This window comes from Chiloscyllium punctatum, chromosome 31 (genome assembly GCF_047496795.1).
Source record: "Chiloscyllium punctatum isolate Juve2018m chromosome 31, sChiPun1.3, whole genome shotgun sequence".
Classification (NCBI taxonomy): domain Eukaryota; kingdom Metazoa; phylum Chordata; class Chondrichthyes; order Orectolobiformes; family Hemiscylliidae; genus Chiloscyllium; species Chiloscyllium punctatum.
In genome coordinates this window covers 67,222,142-67,241,007 of record NC_092769.1, presented here as the reverse complement: position 1 = coordinate 67,241,007, position 18,866 = coordinate 67,222,142, and the positions used below count along the sequence as shown (strand labels likewise).

The window sequence follows — 18,866 nt, the reverse complement described above, 5'->3', positions numbered from 1 at the left end:
CAGACACAAAACGAACTGATACACAATGTTGAGACTGTGGTGCTGGAAAAGCACAGCAGGGCAGGATGCTGCTCCTCGGATACTGCCTGACCTGCTGTGCTTTTCCAGCACCACACCCGCGACTCTAATCTCCACCATCTGCAGCCCTCACTTTCGCCTACACAGTGCTGTTTAGACTCTGAACCCCCTTAAAGGCAAGGTTCAGGTACTGAACTGCCCACTGCTGCCACTGTGTTGGTGACAATGGGGCGTGAATGTTGAAGGTGGTGGATGTGGTGCCAGTCAAACAGGGGCTAGTCTGTGGAGCTTCTTGAGTATTGTTGGAACTGCCCCCATCCAGGGGCAAGTGGAGAGTATTCCCTCACCCTCCTGACTTGTGGATGGTGGACAGTGCCTTTTGCGGGGAAGGGGATGAGGGTGGGGGGAGTGGGAGTCAGGAGGATTCCCTGCCCTCTGCGCTGCACATGGTCCTGTTCAGTTTCTGGTCATTGGACGTTCCCCAGTGGGCATCAGCCAGAGGAACCACCAATCATTCTCTGCCCCAGTATTCAGCACAAGATGGTCTTTGGAGAGTGAGTTATGGGGGGGCCCCCACATGAGCTGTCTGGTCTTCCTTGGGGGCATCGTTGCCACCCATTCACTCCACACCTTGGAGACGATAGCCACCAGAAATGTGCTGTCCGTGAAAGCTTCAACCACATCACCAGCGCATCATAGAAGTAGCAGCCACTGCTTTGGACAGTGAAGGAGGTTATCGGAGATTACAAAGAGATCTTGATCAATTGGGTCAATGGACTGAGGAGTGGCAGATGGAGTTCAGTTTGGATATGAGGTCTTGCATTTTGGTAAAACACCAGAAGGGCAGGACATATACACTTAGATGAGGTTCCCTACAGTGTGGAAACAGGCCCTTCGGCCCAACAAGTTCCCACCGACCCTCCGAAGAGAAACCTACCCAGACTCGTTTCCCTACATTTACCCCTGACTATTGCACCTAACACTATGGGACAATTTAGCATGGCCAATCCACCCTAACCTGCACATCCCTGGACACTATGGGACAATTTAGCACGGCCAATCCACCCTATCCTGCACATCCCTGGGCACTATGGGTCAATTTAGCACGGCCAATCCACCCTAACCTGCACATCCCCGGGCACTATGGGACAACTTAGCACGGCCAATCCACCCTAACCTGCACATCCCTGGGCACTATGGGACAACTTAGCACGGCCAATCCACCCTAACCTGCACATCCCTGGACACTATGGGGCAATTTAGCACGGCCAATCCACCCTAACCTGCACATCCCTGGGCACTATGGGACAATTTAGCACGGCCAATCCACCCTAACCTACACATCCCTGGGCACTATGGGACAATTTAGCACGGCCAATCCACCCTAACCTGCACATCCCTGGACACTATGGGGCAATTTAGCACGGCCAATCCACCCTAACCTGCACATCCCTGGGCACTATGGGACAATTTAGCACGGCCAATCCACCCTAACCTACACATCCCTGGGCACTATGGGACAATTTAGCACAGCCAATCCACCCTAACCTGCACACCCCTGGGCACAATGGGACAATTTAGCCAAAAGGTGGATGGCAAAGGCCTTTTCCCGAGAGTGGGGGAGTTCAAAACTAGAGGGCACTGGTTTAGGGTGAGAGGGGGGAGGATTTCAGAGGGGTCTGAGGGACCACTGTTTCATACCAGAGGGTGGTTCGTGTGTGGAATGGACTGCTAGAGGAAGTGGTAGCTGCAGGTACAATTGCAACATTTAAAAGAGATCTGAATGGATACAGGAAGGCAGATGGGGCTCGTTCAGTTTGGGGAACCTGGTCAGCATGGACGCGTTGGACCGAAGGGTCTCAGTCCGTGCTGCACGACTCTATAAGTTGAGGATTTTATTGCCGAGGGAGACCTTAACGATGGAGGAACTGAGTGCAGGAGTGAGGAAATTGTGGTCAACCTGTTTAGAAAGCATCGCTCCAGCTCCCAGTGGGCGTACTGAGTCCAGGTCTGGAACCTGCAATCTAGCAAGGGTGCCTAGGCCGCAAAGAGGGGGATTTTACCCCAACCAGAGGCAGGAACAAGGGGCTCGGGGATTGTGGAGATGCTGCTTCTAGCAACAGGGCAAGTGAAGGAGATGGCTCTGGATGATGGATAATCAAGGAGATGAAGGGAAACTGTTCCCATGGGCAGGAGCGTTAGCAGTAGAATTGGAAGCAACGTCCAGAGGGTGAGTTTGCAGCTGAGGAGACTTTAATCGCAGCGGGTTGTTGTGATGTAGAACGTCTGGCCTACAAGGGGCAGTGGGAGCAGATTCAGTAGGAACTTTCAGCAGTGGGGAAGTGGGATAAACACCTGCGATGAGAGAGGTTGCAGGGGTTTGGCCGATGTACGTTGAGAGTGGTAGTGATTGGTATCTCTGCTGGAGAATGATGGGCTGAATGGCCTCTCTCTGTGCCAGACCATTTTCTGCTTCTCTGATTTCTCAGAGTGTTTGGGGATAGTCTAGAGAGAGTTTTACTCTGTACCTAACCCTGTGCTGTCCCAGTCCTGGGAACATTTGATGGGGGGACAGTGTAGATAAAGCTTTACTCTGTATCTAACCCCATGCTGTCCCTGTCCTGGGGAGTGTTTGATGGGGGACAGTGTAGAGGGAGCTTTACTCTGTATCTAACCCCGTGCTGTCCCTGTCCTGGGGAGTGTTTGATGGGGGACAGTGTAGAGGGAGCTTTATTCTATAACTAACCCCGTGCTGTCCCTGGCCTGGGAGTGTTTGATGTGGAACAGTGTAGAGGAAGCTTTACCCTGTGTCTAACGCCCATGTTGCCCCTGGCCTGGAAGTGTTTGACAGGGGACAATGTAGAGGGAGCTTTACCCTGTGTCTAACGCCCATGTTGCCCCTGGCCTGGGAGTGTTTGACAGGGGGACAGTGTAGAGGGAGCTTTACCCTGTGTCTAACACCCATGCTGCCCCTGGCCTGGGGAGTGTTTGACGGGGGGGACAGTGTAGAGGGAGCTTTACCCTGTGTCTAACACCCATGCTGCCCTGGCCTGGGAGTGTTTGACAGGGGGACAGTGTAGAGGGAGCTTTACCCTGTGTCTAACGCTCATGCTGCCCCTGGTCTGGGAGTGTTTGACGGGGGGGACAGTGTAGAGGTAGAAGGCTACAGGGAGAAGGCCGGAGAGTGGCATTGAGAAACACAGCAGCCAACATCGAACGGCAGAGCAGACCCGATGCGTTGACTGGCCTAACTTTGCCCCAATATCTTTATGACACGTCCTGGCTTCTAAATTTCCATTTCAGTCTGAGTTTGCTTAAAAAAAAAAGGCCAGTCAATTTACTTTCTCCGTTTTCCATTTTTGGTTTGTCAATGAGGGTCCCATTTCTAAAAAAAAAGTTCGAAAAAAACTAAAGATTATCACAACAGATGTGTGGGATTTATTTAAAACCCACACTATTTTCCCCACCTCTACAAGGTGATCTCCTGATTCTTAACAGGCCCTGAAATTCCTTTGACTGTTTATTTGCAATTTATTAATTTATAAAAATAAAATGTTAGTTTTCCTAGTATGTTGGCCTCTGTCCTTCCCTGTCGATCTCTCTTCTGTATTTTAGCATTTCCCATGTTGGGTTTCTTCTCTAGCATGTTATTCAGTCGCCATAAAATCCCTGTTTATCCTCTAACCTTCCAGGGGATTCCAGCCTTGACTGCCCTTCCTCCCATTCCCTCGGGAATGTGCCTCTGAACGTGGCACCCCCTCCCCCTTTGAGCCCTTCCATTGGTGAGTCTCTTGCTCTGCTACCATCGTTTAATTCCAATTCACCAGCTTCACATCCCTGGTGCTGAAGGTTCGGTCTCCTCTGTCTGAGCACGATTATGTCTTGTCCTGTTATGATCGCTATTCCCCTAAAGCTCTGAGCCTGCACTCGTCCCACTGATCCAGATCCTCGGTCACCTGGAAGCACACCGACTGGCGCACTGAGCAAACTCAGAGAGTTCCTTGGAATTCCTCCCCTGCGTGTACGGACTGGGCTGCCAGAGGAAGTGGTGGAGGCTGGTACAGTGACAACATTTGGGAGAAAGTGAGGACTGCAGATGCTGGAGGTCAGAGCTTAAAAATGTGGTGCTGGAAAAGCGCAGCAGGTCAGGCGGCATCCAAGGAGCAGGAGAATCGACGTTTCGGGGCATAAGGCCCTTCTTCAGCTCATTCCTGAAGAAGGGCCGATGCCCGAAACGTCGCTTCTCCTGCTCCTTGGATGCTGCCCGACCTGCTGCGCTTTTCCAGCAACACATTTGTAAACAAAGACAACATTTAAAAGGCATCTGGATGGGGACATGAGTAAGAAGGGGTTAAAAGGATCTGGGCCGAGTGCTGGCAAATGGGACTGGATTAGTTTAGGATATCTGGTCGGCAGGGATGAGTCGGACCGAGGAGTCTGTTTCCGTGCTGTACATCCCTATGACTCTGCCCTTTGCCCTGAGACTATCTCAGTCTAAAACTGGAATGATTGATGGTCCCCCATCACCGTGACCCTGTAGATTTTTGCTTCGCTTGCAGAGTTGTTCCTGTATCTCCTTCCCACTGTTGTATGTTTAATGGCATAATAGTTCCACGTTGTTCCTTAATTCTAAGTTAATACATTTTGTCTTTGACTCATCACATCCTTCTCCAGCACCACAATGCTGTCTTCGATCAATGCTGTCACGACAGTGTTTTGTTTTTATCCTCCTTTATCTTTCCTGAGCACCTTGTGCTCTCACATTATTATGTTCTCAATCCTCCTTGTCTTCAGAAACAGGTCTCTGCTGTTACAGCTGAACTGCAGCCACAGGAGGTGACTTGTGCCTTAGCTGACTGAACCCAACTTACCCCACTCTGCACACTTGCCTATTTACCCTATCCGTGCATCTCATGGTTATATCAACCTCTACAGGGTCACCCCTCAGCCTCCGACGCTCCGGGGGAAAACAGCCCCAGCCTGTTCCAGCCTCTCCCTCTAGCTCAAACCCTCCAACCCTGGCAACACCCTTGTCAATCTTTTCCGAAACCTTTCAAGTTTCACCACATCCTGCTGACCAGAATAGTACGCAATATTCCAACAGTGGCCTAACCAATGTCCCCTACATCACTCGGTGACTTGGCCCCCCCCCCCCCCCCACAGCTTTCTGCGGCAATGGATCCCACCGATTGGCCACCATCCAGCTGAAGAGGTTGCCTGAAATCTGCCCTCCTTATCCTGTCCGGCCTACATGTGACTCCAGACCCACAGCCATAGGGTTGACTATTTAACTGCCCTGTGGGGAAACTAGGGAGATTCACGTGCCGAGAATGATTTTTCTTTTTAAAAAAAATGTACGATATCACAGAAAGTGCTTCCATCTGTGATCACTGTTACCCGCGTGGGAAAGCCAACAGGCACATTTTTCAGAACAGCAGGTTCCAACAAACAGCAAGTGATTTCTACTTTTAAATTAAAGTTTTCAGTGCTTTTTGGCTGAGAGATGAATATCAATCCATAAGGGAGGACACCCTTACTGTTCTTCAACAGTGTGGGCCAGGATCCCATCACTGCAGGTGGACAAGGTCAACACAGGAAGGATGTTCCTGATAACCTGGGGAGGCTAGAACCAGGGGGGGGTCACAGTCTAAGGATTACTGGGTAGGCCATTTAGGACTGGGTTGAGGAGAAATGTTTTCACCCAGAGAATACTGGGTGGTGGGGTGAAGTTGGAGGTGTTGGTAGGGGGGGGAGCTGTTTGGAGGTGTTGGGGGGGGGGTGTTTGGAAGTGTCAGAGTATTTCGAGGCATTGGGGGGTTGTTTGGAGGTGTTGGGGGGTGTTTGGAGGTGTTGGGGGGTGTTTGGAGGTGTTGGGTGTTTGGAAGTGTCGGGGTGTTTGGAGGTGTTGGGGCGTGTTTGGAGGCATTGGGTGGTGTTTGGAGGCGTTGGGATGTTTGGAGGCGTTGGGGGTGTTTGGAGGTGTCGGGATGTTTCGAGGCATTGGGGGGGTGTTTGGAGGTGTTGGGGGGTGTTTGGAGGCGTTGGGGTGTTTCGAGGCATTGGGGGGTGTTTGGAGGCGTTGGGGGGTGTTTGGAGGTGTCAGGGTGTTAGGAGGTGTTGGGGGGGGTGTTTGGAGGTGTTGGGGTATTTGGAGGTGTCGAGGTGTTGGGAGGTGTTGGGGGTGTTAGGAGGTGTTGGGGGGTGTTTGGAGGTGTCGGGGTGTTTGGAGGTGTTGGGGGGTGTTTGGAGGTGTTGGGTGTTTGGAGGTGTTGGGTGTTTGGAAGTGTCGGGGTGTTTGGAGGTGTTGGGGCGTGTTTGGAGGTGTTGGAGGGTGTTAGGAGGTGTTGGGGGGTGTTTGGAGGTGTTGGGTGTTTGGAGGTGTTGGGTGTTTGGAAGTGTCGGGGTGTTTGGAGGTGTTGGGGCGTGTTTGGAGGTGTTGGAGGGTGTTAGGAGGTGTTGGGGGGTGTTTGGAGGTGTTGGGGTGTTTGGAGGCGTTGGGGGGTGTTTGGAGGCGTTGGGGGGGTGTTTGGAGACATGGGGGGGTGTTTGGAGGCGTTGGGGGGTGTTTGGAGGTGTTGGGGGGTGTTTGGAGGTGTTGGGGGGTGTTAGGAGGTGTTGGGGGGTGTTTGGAGGTGTTGGGTGTTTGGAGGCGTTGGGGGGGGTGTTTGGAGACATGGGGGGGTGTTTGGAGGCGTTGGGGGGTGTTTGGAGATATCGGGGGGTTTGGAGGTGTGGGGATTGGGGGTGGGGGGGAAGCCTGTGGAATCCTCTGTTATGGCTGAGGCTGAAACATTGACTGTTTACAAGGAGGAGCTAGATCTGGTTCTTCGGGCTAAAGGGATCAAAGAGGGTGGGGAAGGCAGATACATTGGACGATCAGATTGAATGGTGCAGCAGGCTTGAGGGGCCGAATGGCCCACTCCTCGTCTGATTCTCAATGCCCCCCCCCCTGCGATCGAGGGCCCCTCCCGCAGGCCAGTACCCTCTCTGGAGTGACCTCGAGGTGAGAGTGTTGCCAGGAGGCAGGCTGGTGACGCGGCCTTGAAACCCCAGGTGTGGAACTGCCACAGGAGAAGAACGGGGCTCAGAATGGTTTCTCGGCTAAACTGGCACAAGGACGGGCAAGTCCAGTGTTCCCCATGTCAGCAGTCACTGGGCATGTCCTTGGCACACTAGGCTCTGAGGCCCTGTGGCACACGATGCCCTGCTCTGCCAGCCTTCAGGACCTTTGCGTTCAAGCGTGAGAATCCTTGCATGACTAATTCCTGGAAGTGAATGATTAAATTAATGGGGTGTGATTCGTTTTCTGTGCTTTGCAAATTAAAAAAAGAAGAAATCACAGGCTTGTGAGTGATCCTCATCGTCAGCGAAAGGGAGGGAACATTTCCGGGCTGGTTTATTTTTGACGAGGGTGAGGAAGTTTTCCGGGCCTGGCAATGTGAGTCATTGAGTAGCAAGTGTGGCTTTGGTTGGAGGTGGGTGAATGCCATTAACTAAGGATATAAAGCTCCTGGCCCAGTGACGGGTCGGAGTTTTCTATGGCTGCCGTGGCCTTTTGTTTACATGCACAGTCTTTTCCGGGTTCCTTGACCGTACTTTTTGTTTTGAAAATGTGTGAATGGCCTTTAACCGGGCAGCACTTTTGGAGACTTGGGTAGACCCGTGACAGGGGCTTCAAAACACTGAAAGGCCCCAGACAGGGGGAAGGAGGGTGGGGAAGGGGGAGGTGGTACAACAGAGGGTCAATAAGGAAGCCCCAAGCCTCTAAGGGTTCTGCTGTGCTCAGTTTGGGGGATGGGGGAGGTGTGGGTGGAGGGGCAAATTCTCGCTTCCCGGTCAAGAGAAACACAAGGGCCCCATAATTTCAGCCCCTGCCCCTGAGGAGCTCCACTGCAGGCGATTCCTCACCCCCCCCTCCCCACCCCCCCCACCCCCACAAAACCTGGCGCTACGGAGAGGTTGTCCGACAGCATGGACCTCCTACCTACCCCACCCTCGAGGTACCAGGGGCTTAAAGCCGGCTCCTCTGGGTGGGGCTCGTTGCTCGTAGGCCCGAAGCCTGACTCCCTTAAGCCCAGGACTCCGACCGGGTCGGGGACCCCAGCCCAGGGACACTGTTAGGGAGGTCCTCAATGCGTCCCTGAGATGGTCAAACCGCTTCCCCTCCCCACCCCCTGCCCAAATCCAACCCAAACCAGCTTGTGATTGTCCCTGGCTCAAAAACTGACCGAAATGGTGAAGGGCAGTCTCTGAAGACTCCAAACACCTCGTGAGACTTTATCAGGCGCGTGCTAGTGGGGGATGTCGAGGGAGTGCACAAACTTCCAGACAGCTACCCAAACACATCTGGATAGGGACATGAATAGGAAGGGGTTAGAGGGATATGGGCCGGGCGCTGGCAAATGGGACTAGATTGGATTGGGATATCTGGTCGGTATGGACGGGTTGGACCGAAGGGTCTGTTTCCGTGCTGTACATCTCTCTGACTCTATGACATGGTGTGAGTACTTACCTTTGAACCACGCATTCCCTGTAGCCAGGTCTCTGTATGGACTCCATTATCATATTCACTCATTAGCTTCCCATGTAAAGGAGAAACCAATCGCACGGATATGGGGAAAGAGGGTGGGATTGATTGGATTACATAATGTAAGAGTCTGCACATGATTGATGGGTGGAGTGGCCTCCCTTTAGTTGTGTGCTTTACTTTCCTTCTGTTAATTTCTCTCTTTCAGTCCTTTGGTCACCTCTCCAATGTTTCACACTGGCACCAACTCTCCCTTCCCAAAGTCTTTAAACACTCCCCTCCACACAAGCTTCATGTGAGAGCATTGGCTCTAGATTTCTGGAGATACAATCTGTCCATCTTAAATGGGTCCCTCCATCCCTGAAGCACATTGTTCATCTTTCGAGGCCCTGAGTCCTGTTGTTGAAGGCCAGCTTTCACAGTCCTTCAGCCCTCTGTCTGAAGCTCAACCTGCCTGTCCCTACAGGCTTCCATGCCAAGGCCCTGAACTTCCCATCACACACCATCCCAACAGAGCAGCTAGCACCTACATCAAAGACCATCCCTCGAAAGCCCTAACTGGTCCATCAAAGACCATCCCTCTGGGCCCCTCCCTCCCCTGTCAAAGACCATCTCTCCGGACCCCTCATTCCCCCGTCAAAGACCATCCCTCTGGACCCCGCATTCCCCCGTCAAAGACCATCCCTCTGGACCCCTCATTCCCCCGTCAAAGACCATCTCCCGGACCTCTCATTCCCCCATCAAAGACTATCCCTCTGGACCCCTCATTCCCCCGTCAAAGACCATCTCTCCGGACCCCGCATTCCCCCATCAAAGACCATCCCTCTGGACCCCTCATTCCCCCGTCAAAGACCATCTCCCGGACCTCTCATTCCCCCATCAAAGACCATCCCTCTGGACCCCTCATTCCCCCATCAAAGACCATCCCTCCGGACCCCTCATTCCCCCGTCAAAGACCATCTCCCGGACCTCTCATTCCCCCATCAAAGACCATCCCTCTGGACCCCTCACTCCCCCGTCAAAGACCGTCCCTCTGGATCCCTCGCTCCCCTGTCAAAGACCATCCCTCTGGACCTCTCATTCCCCCATCAAAGACCATCCTTCCAGTCTCCAACCACTTCCTTTGCAGTCTACCACTGTAGACCACCAACTCAGAGGGCCAGCGTGATGGGGGAAGTGGCCTCTGACCATACTTCAACAAATCTAGAATTCAATAACTCCCTCTCTTTCTTGATTTCTTTTCCCCCCATCCCGTCCCCCCCCAAATGTCTACAGCAGAGCTGGACCTTTTGTTTCAGCAGAAATCCCCAGCTCCCTGTCATCTACCTTGCTGAGGTGGCACCAAGTGGTTAGTTCTGCAGGACCCATCGAGGGACCTGACCCTTGGGTGGAAGGGAGAGAGGGAGGGGGAGTATTAATGAGGACGCGGTGATGATGTTTGGGTCGGTCCTGCTCAATGCCTGTCCCCATTTCAAAGTTACACATCAGCAAGGATTAAAAGGGCACATCAGCTGATTGAAGGATTGGCGTGGGGATGGATTTCTGCCATCTCTGCCCATGCCCATAAACCCATGCCACCCCAGGAATGCAACAAGTGACAAAGGCAGTCAGTGAAAGACACCAGCCTCTCCAAGAGCCACGGCCGCAGGAATAGGAGGGAGAGAAGTGTCAGATTTGTTATGCATTGACTGGGCATGGTTAGTGAATCATTCATTAATTCAGGAGCCTGAGAAAAGCAGCACAGGAACCTTTTTTAAAAAAAACACATGCGCATACACAAACAAACAAACACAAAACAGCGAGGAGGGATTTTTACACTGACACCTTCAGATATGGCACGGGTCTCCAGGCAAAATCCATCCCGTGGATTGATTTGAGTTATTGTATTCATTGGAGTTCAGAAGATTAAGGGGAGACTTAATAGAGACGTACAAGATAATACATGGCTTGGAAAGGGTGGACGCTAGGAAATTGTTTCCGTTAGGTGAGGAGACTAGGACCCGTGGACACAGCCTTAGAATTAGAGGGGGTCAATTCAGAACAGAAATGCGGAGACATTTCTTCATCCAGAGAGTGGTGGGCCTGTGGAATTCATTGCCGCAGAGTGCAGTGGAGGCCGGGACGCTAAATGTCTTCAAGGCAGAGATTGATAGATTCTTATTGTCTCGGGGAATTAAGGGCTACGGGGAGAATGCGGGTAATGGAGTTGAAATGCCCATCAGCCATGATTGAATGGCGGAGTGGACTCGATGGGCCGAATGGCCTTACTTCCACTCCTATGTCTTATGGTCTTATGGTCTAACAGCCTAATGGCTAAACTCTGGGATCATTAGAGGCACAGATCACACAGTGAACAGGGGAATGTTCATTACATTAGCATGCTGATTGGGATAGGTCAGATCTACTGCGATTGTGGGCAATGGGAATGGGTTTGACTCCATTGGGAGTGAATGGAAAAGAGTTTGGATCTGTTAGGATGTGTGTAATGGGAGTAGATGGAAAATTGGTGTTGAATTCACCCACTCACCCAATGCATTCACTCTCAATTCCATTGGAGTTTCATTTCACCCCTTCCTATTCACCCCCATTGTACACAGTCCCATTGGATTAAACCCCTTCCCTTTCACTCCCATTCTACTCAATCCCCAATGGACCCAAACCCCTTCCCATTCACTCCCATTCTACTCAATCCCCAATGGACCCAAACCCCTTCCCATTCACTCCCACTGTACTCAATCCCCAATGGACCCAAACCCCTTCCCATTCACTCCCATTCTACACAATCCCAATGGACCCAAACCCCTTCCCATTCACTCCCATTCTACACAATCCCAATGGACCCAAACCCCTTCCCATTCACTCCCATTCTACTCAATCCCCAATGGACCCAAACCCCTTCCCATTCCCTCCCATTGTACACAATCCCAATGGACCCAAACCCCTTCCCATTCACTCCCATTGTACACAATCCCAATGGACCCAAACCCCTTCCCATTCACTCCCATTGTACAAAATCCCAATGGACCCAAACCCCTTCCCATTCACTCCCATTGTACACAATCTCAATGGACCCAAACCCCTTCCCATTCACTCCCATTGTACACAATCCCAGTGGACCCAAACCCCTTCCCATTTCCTCCCATTGTACACAATCCCAATGGACCCAAACCCCTTCCCATTCCCTCCCATTGTACACAATCCCAATGGACCCAAACCCCTTCCCATTCACTCCCATTGTACACAATCCCAATGGACCCAAACCCCTTCCCATTCACTCCCATTCTACACAATCCCAATGGACCCAAACCCCTTCCCATTCACTCCCATTGAACACAATCCCAATAATCAACACCCTTCCTATTCACTGCCCCCCCCACCATTGTGCACCATCTTGTTGGATCAAACCTTTTCCCATTCACTCCCAATGGACACAATCCGAAAGGATTATACCCCTTCCCATTACCTCCCGTTGTACACAATCCCAATGGACCCAAATCCCTTCCCATTCCCTCCCATTGCACACAATCCCAATGGACCCAAATCCCTTCCCATTCCCTCCCGTTGTACACAATCCCAATGGATGAACCCTTGTTTTTGTTCAGTTTTAAGATTTACTATTTGTTGTGGTGGGGATTGAGTCCCAGAGTGTTAGGTGCAGGGGGGTCATTCACATCTGCCCCAGCTCTATAAATGAGCATGATCACCTCAGGTCATTCTGCTGCCTTGGCCCCCCATACCCTTACAGATTGAATGATTATTTAAGAGAAGCAATGCCATTCACGAAGCCTCAAGTGAACCTGCCTCGACCTTAATTCCAGGCAGTGCATTCTGCACCCTAACTACTCGCTGGGTGAGAAAGCTATTTCTCATAACATCCTTGTTCCTTTTGCAAATTACTTCAAACCTTGTGCAAGCAGGAACAGTTTGTTCGTACCTGCTGACTCCAGCATCCTCGCGATTTTGACAACTTATATTAGATCATCTCTTTGCTATATCCCCCATAACTGAGATTTCTCGTTCCTGAAACTGTTCTTGTAAATCGCTTCTTGCACTCTCCGATGTATTCGCACCTTTCCTACAATGTGGTGTCCACAGTTGGACGTGGTATTCAAGCTGAGGTCGAACAAGATGGCTTGTACAAGTTCAACATCACCTCCTTGCACTTGGATGCCATGTCCCTCTTCATAAAGCTTAGATTACTTACCGTGTGGAAACAGGCCCTTCGGCCCAACAAGTCCACACCGCCCCGCCGAAGCGCAACCCACCCATACCCCTACGTCTACCCCTTACCTAACACTACGGGCAATTTAGCATGGCCAATTCACCTGGCCTGCACATCTTTGGACTGTGGGAGGAAACCGGAGCACCCGGAGGAAACCCACGCAGACACGGGGGAGAATGTGCAAACTCCACACAGCCAGTCGCCTGAGGCGGGAATTGAACCCGGGTCTCTGGCGTTGTGAGGCAGCAGTGCTAACCACTGTGCCACCGTGCCACTGAGGACACTGTGTGCTGCTTCAGCTGCTCTGTCTACCTATCCTGCCACCTTCAATAATCTGTGACCTATGCCCCTAGCTCCCTCTGCTCCTGTACCCCTTTGTTTGACATTGCCTTCCAATGTTCTTCCGACCAAACTCCATCACCTCACATTTCTCTTCACGTTGAGCTTCATCTGCCACCTATCTGTCCGCTCCACCAACTTGTCAATGTCCTGGAGTTCTACCCTGTTCCCCTCATGGTTTACAATTGTTCAAAGTTCTGCAGCGTCCACAAACTTTTGAAATTGTCCCCTGCGCACCAAAATCCAGGTCGGCACTCTGCATCGGGAAAAGCGGGGGTTCCAACAGTAACGATGAGCCTCAGGATGCTTGAACCGTGAGACCCACTTACCAAATGGTGAGTGCTCTTGGGGGGGGGGTATCGGGGGAGTTTTTCTGCTGCCGTTTATTTCTCCCAGCCTCGCCCCTGTCAGTGACCTCTCTTGAACCCGGGCCCTGACTGCGGTTTGTGGTGGGTAGGTGCAGATGTCCCTGGCTGAAACCAAACCTTGACATGAGAGCCTGGTGCAAGTCCGTTCCTGTGTCAGAGACCCTGAGCACGGCAGTGAACAGCCACAGCATTTAGACACGGGGTCGTTGAGGGGCTCGGAATGCACTGGTTGGAACCTGCATGGTCACGGTCTAGAATTGAAACATTTCCGTGAAGCCTCAAGACCACAGCCCAATATGTCCGCCTATGGGTCACAAGCTGTTGTCTCTCTGTTACAGATCATTGCTTTCGATGAACTGAGGACGGATTTTAAGAACCCCATTGACCAGTGTAATCCCATTCGGGCAGTAAGTATCGAATCCTTGATTATTGAGTTCCACCTGTCAAAATACGAAAGGGGTTCATCCAGTCCCATTCTGTACAATTGTAATAATTCAGAAAAGGGTGGAATAATTAGGGTTTTGACCAACAGGAGTGAATGGGAAGGGTTTGGGGTTTATTGGGATTGTGTATAATTGGAATGAATGGGAAAGGGTATAGTTCCATTGGGGATTGTGTAGATTGGGATTCAATGGGAAGACTTGTGGGTCCATTGGGTTTGTGTACAATGGGAGTGAATGGGAAGGGGTTTGGGCCTGTTGGGGTTGTGTACAATGGGAGTGAATGGGAAGGGGTTTGGGTCCACTGGGATTGTGTACAATGGGAGTGAATGGGAAGGGATTTGGGTCCATTGGGATTGTGTACAATGGGAGTGAATGGGAAGGGGTTTGGGTCCATTGGGATTGTGTACAATGGGAGTGAATGGGAAGGGGTTTGGGTCCATTGGGATTGTGTACAATGGGAGTGAATGGGAAGGGGTTTGGGTCCACTGGGATTGTGTAGAATGGGAGTGAATGGGAAGGGGTTTGGGTCCATTGGGATTGTGTACAATGGGAGGGAATGGGAAGGTGTTCTGGTCCATTGAGATTGTGTACAATGGAAGTGAATGGGAAGGGGTTTGGGTCCATTGAGATTGTGTATAATGGGAGGGAACGGGAAGGGGTTTGGGTCCATTGGGATTGTGTACAATGGGAGTGAATGGGAAGGGGTTTGGGTCCATTGGGATTGTGTACAATGGGAGTGAATGGGAAGGGGTTTGGGTCCACTGGGATTGTGTACAATGGGAGTGAATGGGAAGGGATTTGGGTCCATTGGGATTGTGTACAATGGGAGTGAATGGGAAGGGGTTTGGGTCCATTGGGATTGTGTACAATGGGAGTGAATGGGAAGGGGTTTGGGTCCATTGGGATTGTGTACAATGGGAGTGAATGGGAAGGGGTTTGGGTCCACTGGGATTGTGTACAATGGGAGGGAATGGGAAGGGGTTTGGGTCCATTGGGATTGTGTACAATGGGAGGGAATGGGAAGGTGTTCTGGTCCATTGGGATTGTGTACAATGGAAGTGAATGGGAAGGGGTTTGGGTCCATTGAGATTGTGTATAATGGGAGGGAACGGGAAGGGGTTTGGGTCCATTGGGATTGTGTACAATGGGAGTGAATGGGAAGGGGTTTGGGTCCATTGGGATTGGAGACAATGGTAGTGAATGGGAAGGGGTTTGGGTCCACTGGGATTGTGTACAATGGGAGCGAATGGAAAGGGTTTGGGTCCATTGGGATTGTGTACAATGGGAGGGAATGGGAAGGGGTTTGGGTCCATTGGAATTGTGTACAATGGGAGGGAATGGGAAGGGGTTTGGGTCCATTGGAATTGTGTACAATGGTAGTGAATGGGAAGGGATTTGGGTCCATTGGGATTGTGTACAATGGGAGGGAATGGGAAGGGGTTTGGGTCCATTGGAATTGTGTACAATGGGAGTGAATGGGAAGGGGTTTGGGTCCATTGGGATTGTGTACAATGGTAGTGAATGGGAAGGGGTTTGGGTCCACTGGGATTGTGTACAATGGGAGTGAACGGGAAGGGCTTTGGGTCCACTGGGATTGTGTACAATGAGAGGGAACGGGAAGGGGTTTGGGTCCATTGGGATTGTGTACAATGGGAGTGAACGGGAAGGGGTTTGGGTCCATTGGGATTGTGTACAATGGGAGGGAACGGGAAGGGGTTTGGGTCCATTGGTATTGTGTACAATGAGAGGGAACGGGAAGGGGTTTGGGTCCACTGGGATTGTGTATAACAGGAGTGGAACAGATAGCCCTGCACGGAGCAGTTGGGCTGAATGGCCTGATCCTGTCCTGCACATGACCTGCTGTCCATTCCAGTGTTGGGCTCCTGGGATTTTGAGAAGTACACTCATGCCCGTAACGCGGGATGTTGCCACCAGGAGAAGCAGCGTGCCATGGTATCTGTGACATTCCTCACCCCCTTCTCACGTCCTTTCCAGTCTCACACTGAAATGATGGCGATAGAGCACTGGCTCAGAAAGTGGTCTACCATACCCACCAGCAGGGGATCTGACATCATCAAAACCCATCGCTCTTGCAAACGAAACAATGGGTGCACCACCCGAAAACTGTCTGACTTCCTAAAGTGCCAACAGTGTGTCAGAATCACAAGTCCCTTACTTCTCTCAGCTCGATTAAGAGGACAGCTTTCTTTCTGCCGTATTTCCTTTCGTGTGGCTGGTGCCACTTTCAGCTTCAGGCACCTTCCTTATCGCCACCCCCATTCATGCACTCAAAAGTGCAATGCCGCCCCACTTGGCAATGGCATTCGCGAGCTCAGAGCAGCGTCTGCTCAGTGCAAACGATAGCAGGACTGTTGGACTAACTTCTGTCACCTGCTGTTTCCCACACCCTGGCTAATTCCTCATCTCTCCTCCCACCCACATCTCCAGTCACGCACACACACAAGCACACTCTCGCTCACTCACCAGTAAACATGACAGGGGCAAGCATAGAATCCCTACAGTGTGGAATCAGAGCCATTCGGCCCATCCATTCCAGACTGACCTCCCCACTCTCCCCAGTGAGCATCCCAACCAGATCCAACACCCTCCCCGTGCCCCACTCCCCTTATCCTGCATTTCCCATGGCCAATCCACCCTAACCTGCACATCCCTGGGCACTATGGGACAATTTAGCACGGCCAATCCACCCTAACCTATACATCCCTGGACACTATGGGACAATTTAGCACGGCCAATCCACCCTAACCTGCACATCCCAGGACACTATGGGACAATTTAGCACGGCCAATCCACCCTAACCTGCACATCCCTGGGCACTACGGGACAATTTAGCACAGCCAATCCACCCTAACCTGCACATCCCTGGGCACTATGGGACAATTTAGCACGGCCAATCCACCCTAACCTGCACATCCCTGGACACTATGGGACAATTTAGCACGGCCAATCCACCCGAACCTGCACATCCCTGGGCAGTACGGGACAATTTAGCACGGCCAATCCACCCTAACCTGCACATCCCTGGGCACTATGGGACAATTTAGCACGGCCAATCCACCCTAACCTGCACATCCCTGGACACTATGGGACAATTTAGCACGGCCAATCCACCCGAACCTGAACATCCCTGGGCACCATGGGACAATTTAGCACGGCCAATCCACCCTAACCTGCACATCCCTGGGCACTATGGGACAATTTAGCACGGCCAATCCACCCTAACCTGCACATCCCTGGACACTATGGGACAATTTAGCACGGCTAATCCACCCTAACCTGCACATCCCAGGGCACTATGGGACAATTTAGCACGGCCAATCCACCCTAACCTGCACATCCCCGGGCACTATGGGACAATTTAGCACGGCCAATCCACCCTAACCTGCACATCCCTGGGCACTATGGGACAATTTAGCACGGCCAATCCCACCGTAACCTGCACATCCCTGGACACTATGGGACAATTTAGCAGGGCCAATCCACCCTAACCTGCACATCCCTGGGCACTATGGGACAATTTAGCACGGCCAATCCCACCGTAACCTGCACATCCCTGGACACTATGGGACAATTTAGCAGGGCCAATCCACCCTAACCTGCACATCCCTGGACACTATGGGACAATTTAGCACGGCCAATCCACCCTAACCTGCACATCCCTGGACACTATGGGACAATTTAGCACGGCCAATCCACCCTAACCTGCACATCCCAGGGCACTATGGGACAATTTAGCACGGCCAATCCACCCTAACCTGCACATCCCTCGGCACTATGGGACAATTTAGCAGGGCCAATCCACCCTAACCTGCACATCCCTGGGCACTATGGGACAATTTAGCATGGCCAATCCACCCTAACCTGCATATCCCTGGGCACTATGGGTCAATTTAGCACGGCCAATCCACCCTAACCTGCACATCCCTGGGCACTATGGGGCAATTTAGCACGGCCAATCCACCCTAACCTGCACATCCCTGGGCACTATGGGTAATTTAGCACGGCCAATCCCACCCTAACCTGCACATCCCTGGACACTATGGGACAATTTAGCACGGCCAATCCACCCTAACCTGCACATCCCTGGACACTATGGGACAATTTAGCACGGCCAATCCATCCTAACCTGCATATCCCTGGGCACTATGGGTCAATTTAGCACGGCCAATCCACCCTAACCTGCACATCCCTGGGCACTATGGGGCAATTTAGCACGGCCAATCCACCCTAACCTGCACTTCCCTGGGCACTATGGGTAATTTAGCACGGCCAATCCCACCCTAACCTGCACATCCCTGGACACTATGGGACAATTTAGCACGGCCAATCCACCCTAACCTGCACATCCCTGGACACTATGGGTCAATTTAGCACGGCCAATCCACCCTAACCTGCACATCCCTGGGCACTATGGGTAATTTAGCACGGCCAATCCACCCTAACCTGCACATCCCTAGGCACAATGGACAATTTAGCACGGCCAATCCACCCTAACCTGCACATCCCTGGGCACTGTGGGACAATTTAGCACGGCCAATCCACCCTAACCTGTACATCCCTGGGCACTATGGGACAATTTAGCACGGCCAATCCACCCTAACCTGTACATCCCTGGGCACTGTGGGACAATTTAGCACGGCCAATCCACCCTAACCTACACATCTTTGGATTGTGGGAGGAAACCGGAGCACCTGGGGGAAACCCCACACGGAGATGGGGGGGGGGGAGAATGTGCAAACTCCACACAGACAGTTGCCCAAGGCTGGAATTGAATCTGCATCCCTGGTGCTGGGAGATAGCAGTGCTAACCGTTGAGCCACCGTGGTAATACCGCTGGACTAGTAATCCAGGTTAATATTCTGGGATGTCGAATCTGGCCAGGGCAAACAGTGAAACCAGAACTGAACATTCCTCTGGGATAAAGAGTT

General features: G+C 51.9%; 1 protein-coding gene across 3 annotated transcripts in view; it reads left to right on the top strand.

Moving 5' to 3' along the window:
• cnih2 (cornichon family AMPA receptor auxiliary protein 2) overlaps window positions 1–18,866 on the top strand; it is a 245,027-nt gene that overhangs the window by 95,376 nt on the left and 130,785 nt on the right. For all 3 annotated transcript variants that reach the window (XR_011953305.1, XM_072550918.1, XM_072550917.1), the window contains exon 2: window positions 13,813–13,881. Coding sequence is in view for 2 of the 3 variants with exons in the window: in XM_072550918.1 (XP_072407019.1) it covers window positions 13,813–13,881 (69 nt within the window). In the remaining variant the exon portion in view is untranslated. The remainder of the gene's footprint in view (window positions 1–13,812; window positions 13,882–18,866) is intronic.